The sequence below is a fragment of the Galleria mellonella genome, unplaced genomic scaffold, assembly GCF_026898425.1.
Source record: "Galleria mellonella isolate WM207_F2 unplaced genomic scaffold, CSIRO_AGI_GalMel_v1 utg113, whole genome shotgun sequence".
Taxonomy (NCBI): domain Eukaryota; kingdom Metazoa; phylum Arthropoda; class Insecta; order Lepidoptera; family Pyralidae; genus Galleria; species Galleria mellonella.
The window spans coordinates 1229267-1245428 of NW_026441975.1; the positions used below are offsets into that span (position 1 = coordinate 1229267).

Consider the following 16162-nt stretch of genomic DNA (forward strand, 5'->3'; position numbering starts at 1 on the left):
TACCATATTGATTGTATCATATAATATCTAATATATAGTTTGCTTACCTAGTCTAAATCTATATGTAGTTTATATACAGATTTATATTTTTTTACCAATATACATATATTATAACTATATATAGTTTATAATACAACCCTACAAACTTCTGATTGGATAAAGATTCTTGTAATTGTCTCAAATTGGAGAAAAAATATTTGACGTTTGATTAAAAATGAAAGTTTGCACTAACATTTTGGTAATCGTGCTCTCATGTGTTTGATTCATTTAAACTTCCACATTAATTTAAATTAATTTTTTAAAGTAAGAAGAAAATAAATTCTTATAAAAATGCCAAAGAAACCACCAAGAAATGCATTTTACTACTTTATGATAAATTTTAAAGAAGAAGAAAGAAAAAAAGGTATAAATTATGCAAACTTAGCAGAAGTTGCGGACGCCGCCGGGCCTGCGTGGAGGGTGCGTTTTAAAAATTTTAAACATTTTTATTTTAAACATTAATAAATATTAATAAGAAAATATTCCTTGTATTAATAGACTTTTTATATATACAACTACCTTCAAACTAGATTCCTCATGTAGGTATCTATATTATTTTTCCGAAGTCCATATCAATGGTTAGTAGATTAGAATTATTGTTCTAACTCCGCTACCATTTGTATGTGTGTGATTGCCAATATTAAAGGGTTGACAACTATTAGTGGTGGCTCTACTACCTTCTGTTATAGTCTTCAATTTCTTATTCAATCTTATCAAATGTTAGATTATCAAGTATGCTTTGAGCAGTGATCAATTAATGTTCCTAATATTACTAATATTAACAGTTTCATTTAACTATTATTTACTATTCATTACTATATAAGTTTAAAAATAGTAATATTATTATTTTTAAGTAGGTACTCATACTTTTATAAGATTTTACCTTTTCATTTGAATTAATTATTCATGTTACATTTGTTTAGCCCTATTACCAGTTTGTATGGTCTCACTTACATTGCAAAATTCTTGCTGTTGTTTTAACAAAGTTATATATGTATGTACATTTTCAACTTTTTTATTGCTTACACATATTTTTATTCACACTCAAGATGTGACACAATTACAAGCAAATGTCAGCAAAAATAATATTTAGGTATTTATATTGGTATTATTTGCCTTTAATCACATCATATTTCAAGATGGATATGAATTTAAATAAGTATAAATTATTAATAATAAATCATTTTTATTTAAGTAAACTTAACAATAAACATATTTGTATTGTATTTTTTTTATAACCTACCACCCAGTTTGGGATGTAATAATTTATCTTTAGAAAAATATTACTAATGTATGTATATTTATTAAGCACTACCTTTTTACCTGTGACTTCTACTATCTGATTATGTATTGATTATCCAGGACAAAATTACCCTTTTATTCTTTTCTGTGCCAAATAGTAGATAGATAGATAGTATATAGTCATTAAACCACAAACCAAACTCATAAGGTAGGATATTGATAATGATGAATATATGTTTTATTTTTTAATTATATAGAATGCTCCACCATCAGTGAGATCTAAATTTGAGGCAATAGCAAAACAAGAGAAACAGAAAAGAAATATTCCTGATACGAAGTTTACATCCCATGGCATATCATTAGCTGAAATTGAACAACAGGAGAAAGAACTCCGAGATGCAGAGGAAGCTGAACGCCAGGACATAAAGAATTTTGTCAAATTGAAAAGTTTTAATGATAGTATGTGTCACTTTTTAATCAGTTATTTCATCTTGATACCTATTTTTGTTGTAATTTGAAAAATAAAATTCTTGGATGTGTTGGATTATGTTTATGGAATCATTAACTCTAAATAATTATATATAAAGCATAATAGCAAGGTAATCAAGGAACATTAATCAATTAGTAATAAATTCTTTGTTACTAATTCTAACAAAACATAGTATAGTTTTTTTTTTTTTCTACTGGTATACTGAGTTCATTACAATATATATGGATTTTTTTTTTATTTTTAGGTATCAAATATGAAGATATATATTTGATGGATGTCAACTTCTATTGCAAAACAAGCACAGAGTATGTAATTGGTGAGAGTTCTATTTTACGATTTAACCTTCAGGATGGCATCAAGGACATTTATCATGAGCTGATTAATCCTCGTAAGTGGTACTTATGTTGTTTAGCTTTTTGAATGAAATCAAATAAAGAACAATGTTTAAATATATATTATATATAATATTTTTAAATACAGAGAGGTGAAGATACTGTCATCTTTCTATGGATTATTCAAAAAGTATGTTTTTTACATATAGATGGAAAAACCTTTAGTTGTTTACTATTTATTTAACCAATTTTACTATAAATTATATAGTCTTTCATTTTACATGAATACCTAAGTAGTTTAATACATTGATGGTATGATACTTGCCTGAGATTGTGCCTGATATATGTTGAATATATTTACTGTATAATCATATGAGTTGTCTGATTGTATGTGATGTCTACACTCCTAGTTTTGGAGGAGAGCTAGTGGCTCATACACTATGTTTATATGTACAAGTCTGCTACTTATATTTTTTTTTTACTTTTTGTATATAAATATAATCAATAAAGTAAATAATATGATGGTATATAGTTAAAAAATAATATAAAGAGGGTTGACGTCAGGCAGGCGGCCGGTCGTAAAACTATAAGCCAAATCCTTTAGTAATATGGATAAAACCATATTATGCTGACCCCAAATAATAATTGGGATAAGGGTAGGAAGGTGATGATGAATGTAAAACTTTTTTTTACGGAGGGTATGAAATATAAAAAGTGTTATAAAAATTAAAATATGTATTTTGTGTACCTACACTATGTTTGTCTGTATAAGTTTGCTATTTATTAATTTTACGTTTTTTCAATATTATTACGTTTTTCATTACTTATATATGACAAAGTAATTTATTAAGTGAGTATAAATTTGTTACAACCCTATTTAAGTGAAGTACATTTTGTTGGTACTTATAAAGGAAATTATATGAGTGTTACTTCTACCCACATTATTTATTTTTGGAAAATAACCTTAAATACTCTTATGGATTACACCCTTACAAACTGATTCTGTTATTTTTAGCTCATATACCAATTGGATATGCCTCTGATATAAAAATAGGAAGTCAAGAATATGGCTTGGAAATGCCTGACGATACACAAAGTCGTAGTAATTTCATGCAAATCTTGGCGAACTGTGTTGATTATTTGAAACAACAGGACCCCAACGTGAAATCATTGCCGCCCATTTTTACGATGCCAGATAAAGTTGCGCCAGTGCAAGACTTCATATTGCAAATGTGTAACAGAGCAGGTAAGTGATGATTAATATTGTAATAGCTATGCTAGTTTCCATTGGAAACAATGCACCCTATCAGGTCGACCTCTACACGTTCTCTCTTAAAAACCGTCGTCTGTTTCTCTCTTAAAAATTTTTGGTGAATTTGTTAAGAGTTCCCTCACTGATGCCCCGCGTGTGCATATCATTCCATTATTATCCATTAAAAAAGAATGTCATAATAGTTTGTAGTTTTGCTCTAACAGAGCCAGCTTAACTGTGTCCTATTTACAATGCAAGCACTTAAATTATTTAGAGATGTGTGATCGCGCCTAAATACCTCCATCTTTTGGGAAAGAGATTGTTACTACCATTACTATGGGGCTTTTAGACATCAGTGTCTAAAAGCCCCCTTACTGGTAATATATGTTATTAGGTGGAACTTCACACAATTCCCCTGAATCATTGTGGTTAATTCTTGTTGAAATTTTCTCACTAAGCTGACTGGCCTGTTTTCATCTTTACCTATCATGTGTCACTGGTGCCCCACCAGCATATACCGATAGCGCTGGCGGTATTACCATTCCATTTCACCTATTAAAAAAATACCAACATTTTACCTATTACCATATCATAAAATTGAGATTATTGCTAGTTTTTGATAGCAATAATTATTTGTTACTGGACGAAACAATAACATTTACATTCATAAAAGGCATAAACAAGTCTAAACTTTATGCCAGGTTATCTGTAAGAGATTGCTTTTAGCGATAAGGCCGCCTTTTGTATATGCACATTCTGTATAAATACTCCTTGTAAACATCTCTACTGTGCGCAATAAAGAGTTTATTATTATTAAACTGCAAATGTCAGTGCAGTCTTTAAAGCAAGAAAGAGGCAAATTATTTTAGAAGTGACAGCACACAAGGATGCCTTGAGCGGCGTGATGTGTCCAAGATATTGTTCATGCCTTTAAGCCACTGTTATAACAGTCTTACGGGTGAATTGTCAGCCTGCTTACCACATCCAATCGGAGATTTCAGATTCTCTTAGTTACCTACTCAATTTCAATTTTTCTCCTAACCACAGCCGAAGATGACAGCATATTCAGAATATACAAACTAGATACTCTATTCTTCACTTTGATCAATGCAATCAAGACATGCACGAATGAAGGTTTTCCTAAAGAGTCCTTGGCCTTGGCCCAGTTGAAAAAAGACTCTTTCAAATATACGCCCGGAATTGGATGTGAAGTATGTCTTATTTTTTTTTATTTCTATATTTATAACTATTTACATCCACGCTTGCATAAGAACACAATGAGAAATATACAGATTTTTATATTGGTATCATGTGGTCCCGGCATAGAATAGGCCACCTATTCCTTTCCTGTGAGTGTCCTAAAAGGTGACCAAGACTTAATGTTCGACGTTGGGCAGCAGCGTATCTCTTTAAACATCACCAAAAGCCTAACTGCTATAACTCGCCTGCCAAATGTAACATTTATTGGCAAAATTATTACGGAGCGGTGAACTGTGATAAGATGGTAAATAATGAAGACATGGAATTTAGCAGAGATAAAATGTATTAATATGTATGTCTTTTTTTGCTTGGTCGCTGACCAAGCAAAAAAAGAACTGACATTGTCAAAAAATACAAAATTAAAATTACAAATAAGAACATTCTAAAAGTAGATATGTATAAAAAAGTTGCCAATACCATAATTATGAGAGATATGTTCAGCAGTGGACAGCTAACAGCTGATATGATAGTGATATTGGTTCAATCACCACCTGATGGAAAGTGATAACCGTCGTCTATAGACATGAGCAGTACCATGGACATAACAGAGTATACTGTTTCGCCCATGATACCCCCCCGTGCGTTGCCATTCCTGAGGACTCGGATGTTATTCCTCTGTACCCTGTAAATTCACACCATATACCACTCTTCAAACCGAAACACATATATGCAAACACAACTGCTTCACGGTAGAAACACGAATGGGACAGAGGTACCCAAGCAATCGACTTTTGTACAAAGTCTCCCTCTGGTGTTATCTGGTGTAATATTAATATGTAGGTTCAATGAGGATTTTTAAGCTTTTAGATTATACATATAACACATCTACCACGCCTGTCTCCCATTAGGGTAGGCAGAAACAATGGAACGCCAAATGATTAGATTATACCTCACTTAAAAATAATCTTAGAAAAACCACTGAATTGGAAACGACCTCTTTTTTTTAAGTTGCTTGAAAATGTATCGTCATTTAAAAAACTGTGTACGTGTCGTTGTAACTGTGTCAACATTTTGTGAATGTATTTATATTTTGAATAAAAACCATTGTTTCTACTTCCACCTTTTGCTTGCCTTAACAGTTTTTTTTTTTTTTTTTTGTCTTATACTACCTATTAGTAAACTATACTACTACCAAAATTAAACACTTAGATTACAATCATTATTATTTTATGCAGTCTCTATCTTGTTATTGAAATTTATGTTTCTAAACATCTATCAGCACCACGAAATAGCGGACAAGTCTATTGAGTGCACCACTTCTCGTACGAAACGCTGGGCATACACAATACTTGATAGTTGCTGTCCGGTCATTGGGATTGATTTGCAGCCTGGAAAACACATGCCAGCAGACTATGATATAGAGGTGAGAGTGATAGCTTGTAATGTGTTTTATATTTATAACAATGCTAGCTTTTACCCGCGACTTTGCGCTTGTTACCAATTGATTGTTGATTCTTTAAAGCATCTAAATAATGTATACATATGACAATATTAGTCTGCCATCCGAAATTAGGGAATCGGCAAGTATAGGCATGTTTAAGCGTCGTCTAAGAGAGCATAACTTATAACTATGCTGACGTATTATGTATATGTGTATGTATATTTATATGTGTTTATGTGTATATATATGTATGTGTATATGTATGTTTGTGTAAGTATATGTGTATGTTTACAGGGTATTTTATGTAATTTATAATGTGTAGTTTGTATTATTCTTTGTGTATACATAACTTATGTGTTTATTCAATATATGCAGATCATATGACTGCCTATTTTTATTTTTAAAATAACACAATTAACATGGAAAGGTTTTGCTGGAAGAAATCTCTTATTAGAGATAAGCTCGCCTTTGTACATTATGTTTATAATGAATTGTAATTAACAGTATGTCTTGTGTACAATAAAGAATAAAGAAAGAAATAAAGAATATTAATACAATATGGCTTTCTTTACTGTTAGTAAAAAAAGAAACAGACAAATAAGCAGGGCAGATGAGGTAAATTTATAATATTATTTTTGCCTTGCTAGATTTTACCTGTGACTTTATTCATATAACTTGGATACATTTACTGATTGGAATAAAAAGTAGCTTATATGCTTCTCCGTCACATACAATATGTGTGTTCTAAAATTCATAGTAATTGGTTAACCCATTAATGCAGTATAAAGTAACACACAAACAAACTCACTTTTATATTTATAATATTAAGGATGAACTCACAAAGAGACTGATTTTGTTAAAGAATAGAAATTTTCAAAATTGTGATTGCTAGCTTTCCAGTTACATATTTTAATCTGCATTAAATTGTAATTTATAGTTCTACAGACTTATATGTTCTTATATCTATACAGACTAATATAATGAGTAAAGATCAAAATCTTTTCTTTTATCCTAACAAACAATTATTGTTTGTTTGTTTATAATGTATAAACTCAAAAACTATTCGACCATTTTTAAATATTATTATCCTTATTTCTTTCACCTATAGAAAGCTACATTTTCAGCAAATAATGTAGACTATATATTATTTTTAAAAAGTATATTTATAGGTGGAAAGTCAGGCCGGATCACCAGTTTAATATATTATTATTTTGTTGCAGAGTATACACACATATAAAGAACAAAAGAAAGTCAGAGCAGGCCCATCCGTAGCCAAGACAAGTGTAAATATATTTCTTTTATTATATCTTAGGCTAAATACGAACCGTTATTTTTTGCTGTGTAATAATATATATAATGCGTATCAATCACATAACATCCCTATACTCGACACAGGTTTCACCGCATAAGAGGATTCTATCTTACTGGCCAGGCGGCTTGGAATACGATTTTATTTCGAATTTTTTTTTTCTCCTACATTATTTATACTCTTAATCGCTTTATAAGCTATCCTGAGTTAATGCGCATATTAAAAATAAGATTTTACTATTACTATTTTGCTAATTCATACATGTAACTGAAATATGTTGATTGGCTGGGATAAAAAATAACCAATATTTTAAATGCAATATATGTACCACCTTGAATGATGTTTGGTTGAGCCATAAAGCACATTTTCTCATTTATACACTAGCCGCATTCTGCGGCTTTTTCGGCCTGAATAAGTATGTAAAGTATCATTTAATTACGTTACGTTAGAATATAAGCTATCCATCTACCAATTTTCATTCACATCTGTTTAGTACTTTTTCATCATAGCGGAAAAAAAGTCCATTTATATATCCTCATAAATGTAAGGATTATTTTTACATGGTTTTTCTGAAATCTGTACAGCTTCATACATCAAAGAGTTGTACAGTAAATCGGGCATAAAACTGTACAGTCCAGATTGATCCTTATTATTTTATTCCAATTTTTTTATGCAACTTACAATGGCAACAAACTGATGGCCCAACTTATGGAAAGTGGTAACCGTCGCCTATAGACATTAACATATAGACATTATCATGGACATAACAGAGTATACTGTTTCGCCCATAAGATCCCTATTCGTTGCCATTGCTTAGGACTAAGGCGTTATACCTCTGTACTCCGTAAATTCACTGCCATATCCCACCCTTCAAACCGAAACACAGCCATGTAAACACAATTGTTTCACAAACATAGATGCGACAGAAGTACGTAAGCAAATAAATGCAAAAATATTAATGATTTAGACGGATAAATGTCTGTTTTATTTTCTACAGGCGACGACATCGTATGAGTCGTCACTATCCACAAATCAAGTATTTAACACCGCAGGTGTTTCATCTTTAGAGAGTGAGTATAATGATAGTAGACTATTGTAAAAACGCAAAAATTTTACATTCTAACATTATTATATATATATACATATATATATATATATATATATATATATATATATATATATATATATATATATATATATATATATATATATATATATATATATATATATATATGTTTAATTTTGCGTTGTAATTGTATATTTATTTTTTAATTATTATTTAGTTAATTGTAATAATTATTAATTGACTGAGCATAGTGAAGAAAATAGAAATGCAAGAGGCAATATTTTTTTTATTTTTTTAAACATTTTTTTTTGTTTTTACAGCTCCTGCAAAGGAAAAACGAACTCATCGTCCTCTTCGCCTGCCGAAAACAGATTGTAAGTACAATTGTTTATAGTTTATTATGAACTAAAATATCTTTTCATATAATAATATCCCCGAACAACACCTATAAAATAGCGTGAAATTACTAATGGAAATTAATTCCATATGTACAAATACGTTCTTTTTGTTTAGAATCCATAAAATCGTAATAAATTTGCTTCGTCTGATACTTGTATTCTTCTTATATATGATTTGATATTATGTATTTTGTATGTTTAATGTAATTAATATGAGTATAATATGTATTTTTAAATTACTGTTCTAATTTAATATTGTTCATTACGTTGCACCGACAGTTAAATTTTTTATTACTCCTATCTACGGTCGACTGGTACATGGTGTTAAGTCCGCCATTTACACTTTTTTTTATGCAACTTAGAATAGCAAACAAGCTAAATGACAACAATAACAACAATGCAAAACAAGCACACTTTCTATAATTTAATAAATATAGTGTAATTTTTTTTATTTTTTTATTATAAGACTATGTACATACGACCAAACAATATTTCCTTGTGTATAATGAACAATTATATATAAATGATAAGTAAGGTATGAAGAAATATTAAATATGTTTTCTAATTATCAGATTCACAAAGTATCCGTCCAGCTCCGGAATTAACTGAAGAGAACTTTCCGAAGTTATCTGCTGGAAGAGGTATTATTATTAATTAAATCATCTCCATATCGCGGTAGGTCAACACTTGATACCCTAAATTCCTTTGATTTCGTTTTTTTTTATGCAACTTAGAATGGCAAACAAGCTGACGGGCAACCTGATTAAAAGTGGTAACCGTCGCCTATAGACATAACCAATACCTATAACATATTTACCAATAAGACATAACAGAGTATACTATTTCGCCCATGATAGCCCCTATGCGTTGCTATTCCTGAGGACTCAGGTGTTATTCCTCTGTACCTTGTAAATTAACTAACATATCGAATGGGACAGAGGTGTCAAAGCAAACGTTTTGGTACAAAATCTGCCTCTAGTAAGTTTCGTTATCCATTTGTGATAGTTTTTTTTTTAAACTTAGAATGGTAAATAAGCAGGTGGCGCATCTGATGGAAAACGATAATTGTCACCTATAAGACATAAACGCACCATGGACATCGCAGAATACTCTGCAATATCCATGGCAGTTATGCGTTGCAATTCTTGAGAACTATGTTATGCCTTCCTACATTATGGGATTTGAAATTTGAAAGCATTTTTTTTTTTTTGTAAAATTGTATTTTCTTTTAAACATTATAAATTGCAAAATGCTGGAAATAAAAAAAATTAAACGTACAACATTTAAATTTTTTCACATATTTACAGGTCGCGGCCTGGCCGGCTCCTTTGACAAAATGAGAATTAAGAAATAAATGTGATATATAGATCTTAGCCAAAGTAATTTGTTGAAATTATTTTTATAAGTACGATAAACACTATGTTTTAAATAAGTTTTTTATGTTTTAATGACGAAACTACAACAGATGATGATGCATATTCTTATTTAATATGTATTTATTATTACCATTTGTGATACTAAATAAAAAAATCAATTATTAAAATTGCCCTATGTTCTATTAAATAAATTATTAATCATATGTAGTATGTCTCAATTCTGTTATAATTTCGTTTAATAAAAAACAATGACAAAATGTATAAAAAACAGTATATTTATCAATAACAACAGATATGTCACGTAGACGGTGCCAGATTGTTCAATATTATTACATACATGTGTCGTACCTCTATCTCTTTACATTATTTTACGTAAAAATATAAAACAACATGACCATTTAGTAATAGTTTTGTTCACTAAAGCTCCTAATGACCATTTGTTATGGTTCTATTCTCTATTGTTTTTATTAATGTCCTTTTCTCTTTCATCATTTTCAAGACTGCCTCGTTCGTTATTTTTTTCGTCCATCTTATCCTTTCCATTCTCTTCTCTTTCCATTCTGTTTGATTTAAAATCAGTTTGTATGTAATTAATATTGAGCACCTTTCCTCTTTGATGTGTACTAAATAGTTTAGAAAAAATATTAGTAGAATATTTGAGTGTATTTTTCAAAACTTATTTAGTATTTGCTCTGGTGCCTATATTATAATTAAGTAAACTTATAACAAGCTTATTTTTAATAATTAGGTATTATGTTTCTGTTTGTATGAAAGATTATTTTTGTTTAATTTTTCTAATGTGACTATATTTTTATTCGAAGTTTAAGAAATTACCCTTTATTCATGAAAACTAAGACCTACAAACTAACTTATAACTATTAAAGTGTTTTGTTAGTTTCTTTTAAATAAAAAAATTTGTGTAAAAGAAAAATAGGTTTATGAGAGGTTTAACGAGTTTGTGAATATAGGGATTTTTCTTTAGGTTAAGAATCTCTCTTTTGTAATGTCATTAGTTAAATAATTTATTTGATTGTTTAATTTGTTATTTTTTAATGTCATTCTAATAGTATTTTTTTATTAATATTTGTTCAAAACATTTTTAATAAATAAGTACTTAAGTGTTATAAAACTGATTCCCACATCTATAAATTTTTTCTATGATATTTTGCCTGGGTCTACCTATAATAATTCCGAATCATGTCATACCCATTTAGATACAGATAAAAGAAAAAGACGTTTACCTAATATGATTGTTTTTATCTAATTTGTAGATCTAAGTTAGATATCGTAGGAATATAAAAATGATTTAGGCGCAAATATTTCTAAAAAACCTGGGTTCCATGAACTCAACGACCAAGTCTTGAAAATTTAGAAAAATGAAAATTTGTGACATTTATTTTTAAATATATGTGATACATGTAAATAAATGAAGTATTATTTCAAGCTTCCTTCGACTCCTCCTCAACTGTTTCTAATTTAGAGTCGCTATCCTTTATCTTTTCACCATTGATTGGACAAGGGCCAGCCTCTGATTCCTCGGGTGCTTCGACATCGGACACTGGCTTCGTGGTCATCTCCTTTATCTCTTCATCTGCACAACTGTATACTACTTTTATATTCCCATTTTTATTTGCTAGCTCCTCCTCCCTTATTTGTACTATAGCACTCCACACTAGTAGTAGCATGTAGACTTGGAATACTGGAATTTTTAAAATCAAAATATACGCATTTCAGCACATATTGTAAAAAAAAAGAATTAGGTAAAAATTAATGAACGTTATGCGTAGATTTAAGTAGACAATTTCTAGAATATCAAGTTATAGCCTATTTTGATAGATTAACACCAATTTTTGTTTACATTATCACTCTTATAAGTAATACTTTAAAACAAAAGACTCGATCCATCAGTTATTGACTTGCACATTCGACATTAGCAAATTGTGTTATGATTGGCCTGATTATTGGTTTACATTTTCATTAAGTTCCATTGAAATGGAGTATTATGTGGTTTGTAGGTCATCGTTTCGACGTATTCGTGTATTAGTGTCGCACGTGTACTGTCTCATAGGCAATATTGGAATTGCTTATTCAGCGTGACAGTATGGAATTTCATCTCTTGATTTAATTGATTCCAGTATATATTTAGGATGGGTAATATCTTGCAATATCTATATATTATAGTTATAATATCTATATATATTGATCCTATAACACATATCGGTTGTCCAATATATAATATCGAAAAAACAACCCGCTCATAATGAATACAGATATCGGATATTATCCATCTAATTATGTGTATATTAATATTTTTAAAGTACCTAAATAATATTATAAAAATAGGTTTGTATAATTAGAATTGACTTAGTTCAAATTTTAGTATCTTGTTGTTTTCATTGAATGTAAATCGTGTACTTACTTGTACTAAAAATAATCGTAATTATTAGGAGTACGTCTATAACAGCAATGACCATAGAATACACGAGAATAGATGTAACCACAGTCACTGTTGTGTAGTATATATAGACACGTAACAAAACAATATCATTCTGAAAAAAATATGCATTATACAATAGGTAAGTGAAGTTGTTGCAGTTTTTGTTAAAGTGTCATCATTATCATTATTTCGGTCGTTAACTTTCAACTGCTGAACATAAGCCTTTCCCATAACGTAAATTTTGCCAGTAGTTGCCACGCTTGACAGGTTAGAAACCGCAGTTAGGTTTTAAGAGGAATACTGCTGCCTATTCCTCTACCATTAAGTTACCCAAGTCGATTCATACGGGCATACACAGGAAAGAAAGTTTTCCCAATTATTTTCCTGAAGATGTAACTTAAAATGTGGTGTGTTTTATCTTAATGCGCTATCTAGAAGTAGTATTATTAGTATTCGTTTTATTGATTTGCCTACTTCTGAAATCCACGCGTACCGTCATTTCTGATTAAGCCGCTTAGTATCTATAGCGGCAACATTATTAAATAGAGAATCTGACTCAGTTATATCTCATATTTAATTTAATGACTTTTTCTCAAACATGCTTGAAAATGTGAGCATTATTTTGACAATCTTCTTCGAGATAAATCAAAATTGCCATTCTGGCTAGATGGATACGGGCAGCGGCCGGCAAAAGTTGTATGAAAATCTATTTCTGTCGAGTTTTGCGGCCAGATAAATTATTATGTAAACTCATATCTGTCCTGTAATTTAAAAATGGAATGACCTTTTACTTCGAAACATGCCTACCAAGGAGGTAACTAATAAAAGGTTTTATTTAAATTTCGAACTGGCTTGCAAATAGAAAGTTGTTTATTAAAAAAAAACAAAGGAACATTATAGCGCGTGAAAAATTATTATTGTTCGTTATTCGTCATTGAACTTAAAAAGTAAAATTGTGTTTTTGATTTCCGCGCATTGTTTGAGAAAAGTACTATACAAGCCTTGGCCACAACTAAGCATTGATGGACTCACGTATGTGTGCCTCGGCTACACCTCGGCCCACATTTGCACGTTCGTCCATCAATGCCTCAGTTGCTGGCCGCTGCAGTAATGTACTAATAAGGTCAACCCACCCGATACATGCCGCACAACAACAAGACAGTAAAAGACATTTCCATAGAGTACGCTAAAATTGGTATTGGCTTGGATGCGTTATCTTCCAGTATTATCTCTTGAACTTTCATAATAGTGGGTGAAAAGGTTTCGTTCGCAGTACCCACCAAGGACACTATCTGAAATAAATAATGATAGAAGCAACAAAATATGCACAGGGAAGAAAATAAACGTGGTTTTTATGAAAATTTGATGTATTTTTTTAATGCTGTCTTGTGCGGGGTAGACAGAAAATAAAGTATTTTTTTTTGCTTTTTATATCTAATTTACAACACGCATATGCAGGGGTTAAGGGATTGTTAGTAATAGGGTAAAATAACCCCATTACTAGCAATATACCCCTCCACGTGGTTCCTCCTGGAAAACATCGTGGTTAATTCTAGTTGAAATCGTCAGGATAGGCTAACTGATCTGCTGGGGGGAAAGGGATTGTTAGTAATGGAGACTGAGAATCCCATTACTATTATCCAACCAGGTCGACCTCCTCGCGGTTCTCTCTGGAAACTATCATGATCATATCCAGATGAATTTATCATGATGGGCTAACTGGCCTGTTTTCATCCTCATCGATCATCCTTCACTGGTGCCCCGCTAGCGTATCCCGTTAGTGCAGGCGAGGTTACCATTCCATTTTCATCTAATAAAAAAAACTGACCTGTTTTCAATCTCATCTGTCATCTCTCACTGGTGCCCCGCCAGTATATACCGATAGCACAGGCGAGGTACCATATCTTTATTACATAAAAAAACACGCATATGCATACATAGATACAAAAATCTGTCAATATACGCATGAGATTTAATTACGGGAACTATAACATATTTTCTCGGATAAATTTGGCATTGTTCTTCTAAGCGCAGTAAATATTCCTTGTTGTTTTAGATAAAGGAAACCCCTAATTCGATTTTCAGTTCAGCTATTTTTTTTTAGAGTACGTGGTGAGAAACGTTCACACGTTTTTTTTATGCAACTAAGAATGGCAAACAAAATGACGGCCTTCCTGATGAAAATTGATAACCGTCGCCTATAGACACGGACAATGACTACATAACAGAATATACTGTGTCGCTCATGATACCTCCATGCGTTGCCATTCCTGAGTACTAAGGTCTTAAACCCCTGTACCCTGGGCTTTTTAAAGTAGGGCATTCCCCTCAATGGCCATACTCTCTGTCTACAATTTGCATTTAAATCTGAACTGCATTTCTAGCAGATGGTTTTAGATATTATGATTTTTATAAAAATATTTATTGATATAACGTGCGTGAATGCAGATGAAACGTAATTTTTTGCACAACTCACACTAGATTCACTGTATTCTTCTGTTTTCTTCTGTTATGTCCATGGTACTGCTCATGTCTATAGGCGACGGTTACTACTTTCCATCAGGTGGGCCGTCAGCTTGTTAGTCATTCTAAGTTGTATAAAAAAAAACAATTCTTCCGTTTCTCACATTCCATGTTTTTTACTTATTTTGATCTTCAACCAAAAACTTATAAAAATTTGTGGTTCTTTATGATTTAATTAATTTCGTCTTTCGTCTAATAAAATAATTTCAAAAAATATAAAAAGCGTACTTACAGCAGCAATTAAATTAAAATATCCAATTATTATTATACCTATCCTAACAGGCGCTATCCAGCAACAATAATTTAATTTAAAATTAACTACGGCCGATTCTACATAATGGTACAATTTGTCCATTTTGTCCACTGATTTTTGCACTAAGCACACTGTGTAAGATCCGTCTCGCTGTAGTAAAATGGTACCATATGATCATGGAAATTATTTTAATTAGGATGTTGTTTAATTGAAAGGTCGGATAAAAGTATTAGGCTCCAGTAATTCGCTAATTACACGTCGCTATGGCATGGCAAAAACTATTTTAGCACTATTGACACTAAGCGCGAACTGAAAACTGTACAAATGTTATACAAAAATCTTAACAATATAATAAAATTGTAATTAGACAATGTACTGTACATGGGAGATATTTAAGAAAGAAATTTATATGGAAGATCTTAATGAGACCAATAGATTCTAATATAACTTGGCTCTGAACAAGGCAAAGGAGTATTTCACTCCTCAGCATAGACTCCTACTTTACAAAGCCCCAATTCGTCCATATATGGAGTACTGCTTACATTTTTGGGCAGGAGCACCCCAATCTCGGCTCCTCCTACTTGACTTTATACAGTGTCAAGCGCTACGAGTTGTCGACGATCCCATGCTAACAGACGGTTTGGATTCCCTGAATTTGAAGCGGGATGTTGCCTCTTTATCAATTTTTTATCGGCTGTAAAATGGGAAATTTTACATTTATATAACCTGAATGCCATCGTCACCCTTTTACCATCGCACCTCTCACCATAGACGTGCAGTTCACCGTCATTTCTTGGGTGCGTG

At 31.2% G+C, this 16162-nt stretch overlaps 2 protein-coding genes across 3 annotated transcripts; one reads left to right on the top strand and one right to left on the bottom strand.

Annotated features, from left to right (window-relative positions):
- Positions 1-157: 157 nt before the first annotated feature.
- LOC113521157 (protein maelstrom homolog) lies at positions 158-10923 on the top strand. The gene is made up of 11 exons (XM_052892926.1): positions 158-459; positions 1539-1740; positions 2016-2159; positions 3119-3349; positions 4403-4566; positions 5835-5978; positions 7217-7279; positions 8303-8375; positions 8692-8745; positions 9342-9410; positions 10077-10923. Exons 1-11 carry the CDS (start codon positions 331-333, stop codon positions 10121-10123), a joined length of 1320 nt encoding a protein of 439 aa, XP_052748886.1. The 5' UTR covers positions 158-330; the 3' UTR covers positions 10124-10923.
- Positions 10924-11130: 207 nt separating this feature from the next.
- On the bottom strand, positions 11131-15905 carry LOC113521156 (uncharacterized). Of its 2 annotated transcripts, none has more exons than XM_031911105.2 (4): positions 15338-15905; positions 13716-13874; positions 12565-12694; positions 11131-11844 (listed from the first exon to the last, which is right to left on the bottom strand). In XM_031911105.2, exons 1-4 carry the CDS (start codon positions 15458-15460, stop codon positions 11585-11587), a joined length of 672 nt encoding a protein of 223 aa, XP_031766965.2. In that variant the 5' UTR covers positions 15461-15905; the 3' UTR covers positions 11131-11584. The 2 variants fall into 2 exon arrangements, with proteins under 2 accessions (XP_031766965.2, XP_052748896.1); XM_052892936.1 differs by having other exon boundaries at positions 13716-13870; positions 15338-15418.
- Between the last annotated feature and the right edge of the window lie 257 nt (positions 15906-16162).

Coding starts and splice junctions, on each gene's coding strand:
- LOC113521156 (XM_031911105.2), bottom strand. CDS start 15,460: ATGGACAAATTGTACCATTATGTAGAATCGGCCGTAGTTAATTTTAAA. Junction 13,875..15,337: donor ATTTTAATTTAATTGCTGCT/GTAAGTACGCTT, acceptor TATTTATTTCAG/ATAGTGTCCTTGGTGGGTAC. Junction 12,695..13,715: donor TGTTGTGCGGCATGTATCGG/GTGGGTTGACCT, acceptor TATTTTTTTCAG/AATGATATTGTTTTGTTACG.
- LOC113521157 (XM_052892926.1), top strand. CDS start 331: ATGCCAAAGAAACCACCAAGAAATGCATTTTACTACTTTATGATAAAT. Junction 2,160..3,118: donor TCATGAGCTGATTAATCCTC/GTAAGTGGTACT, acceptor TGTTATTTTTAG/CTCATATACCAATTGGATAT. Junction 4,567..5,834: donor CGCCCGGAATTGGATGTGAA/GTATGTCTTATT, acceptor AACATCTATCAG/CACCACGAAATAGCGGACAA.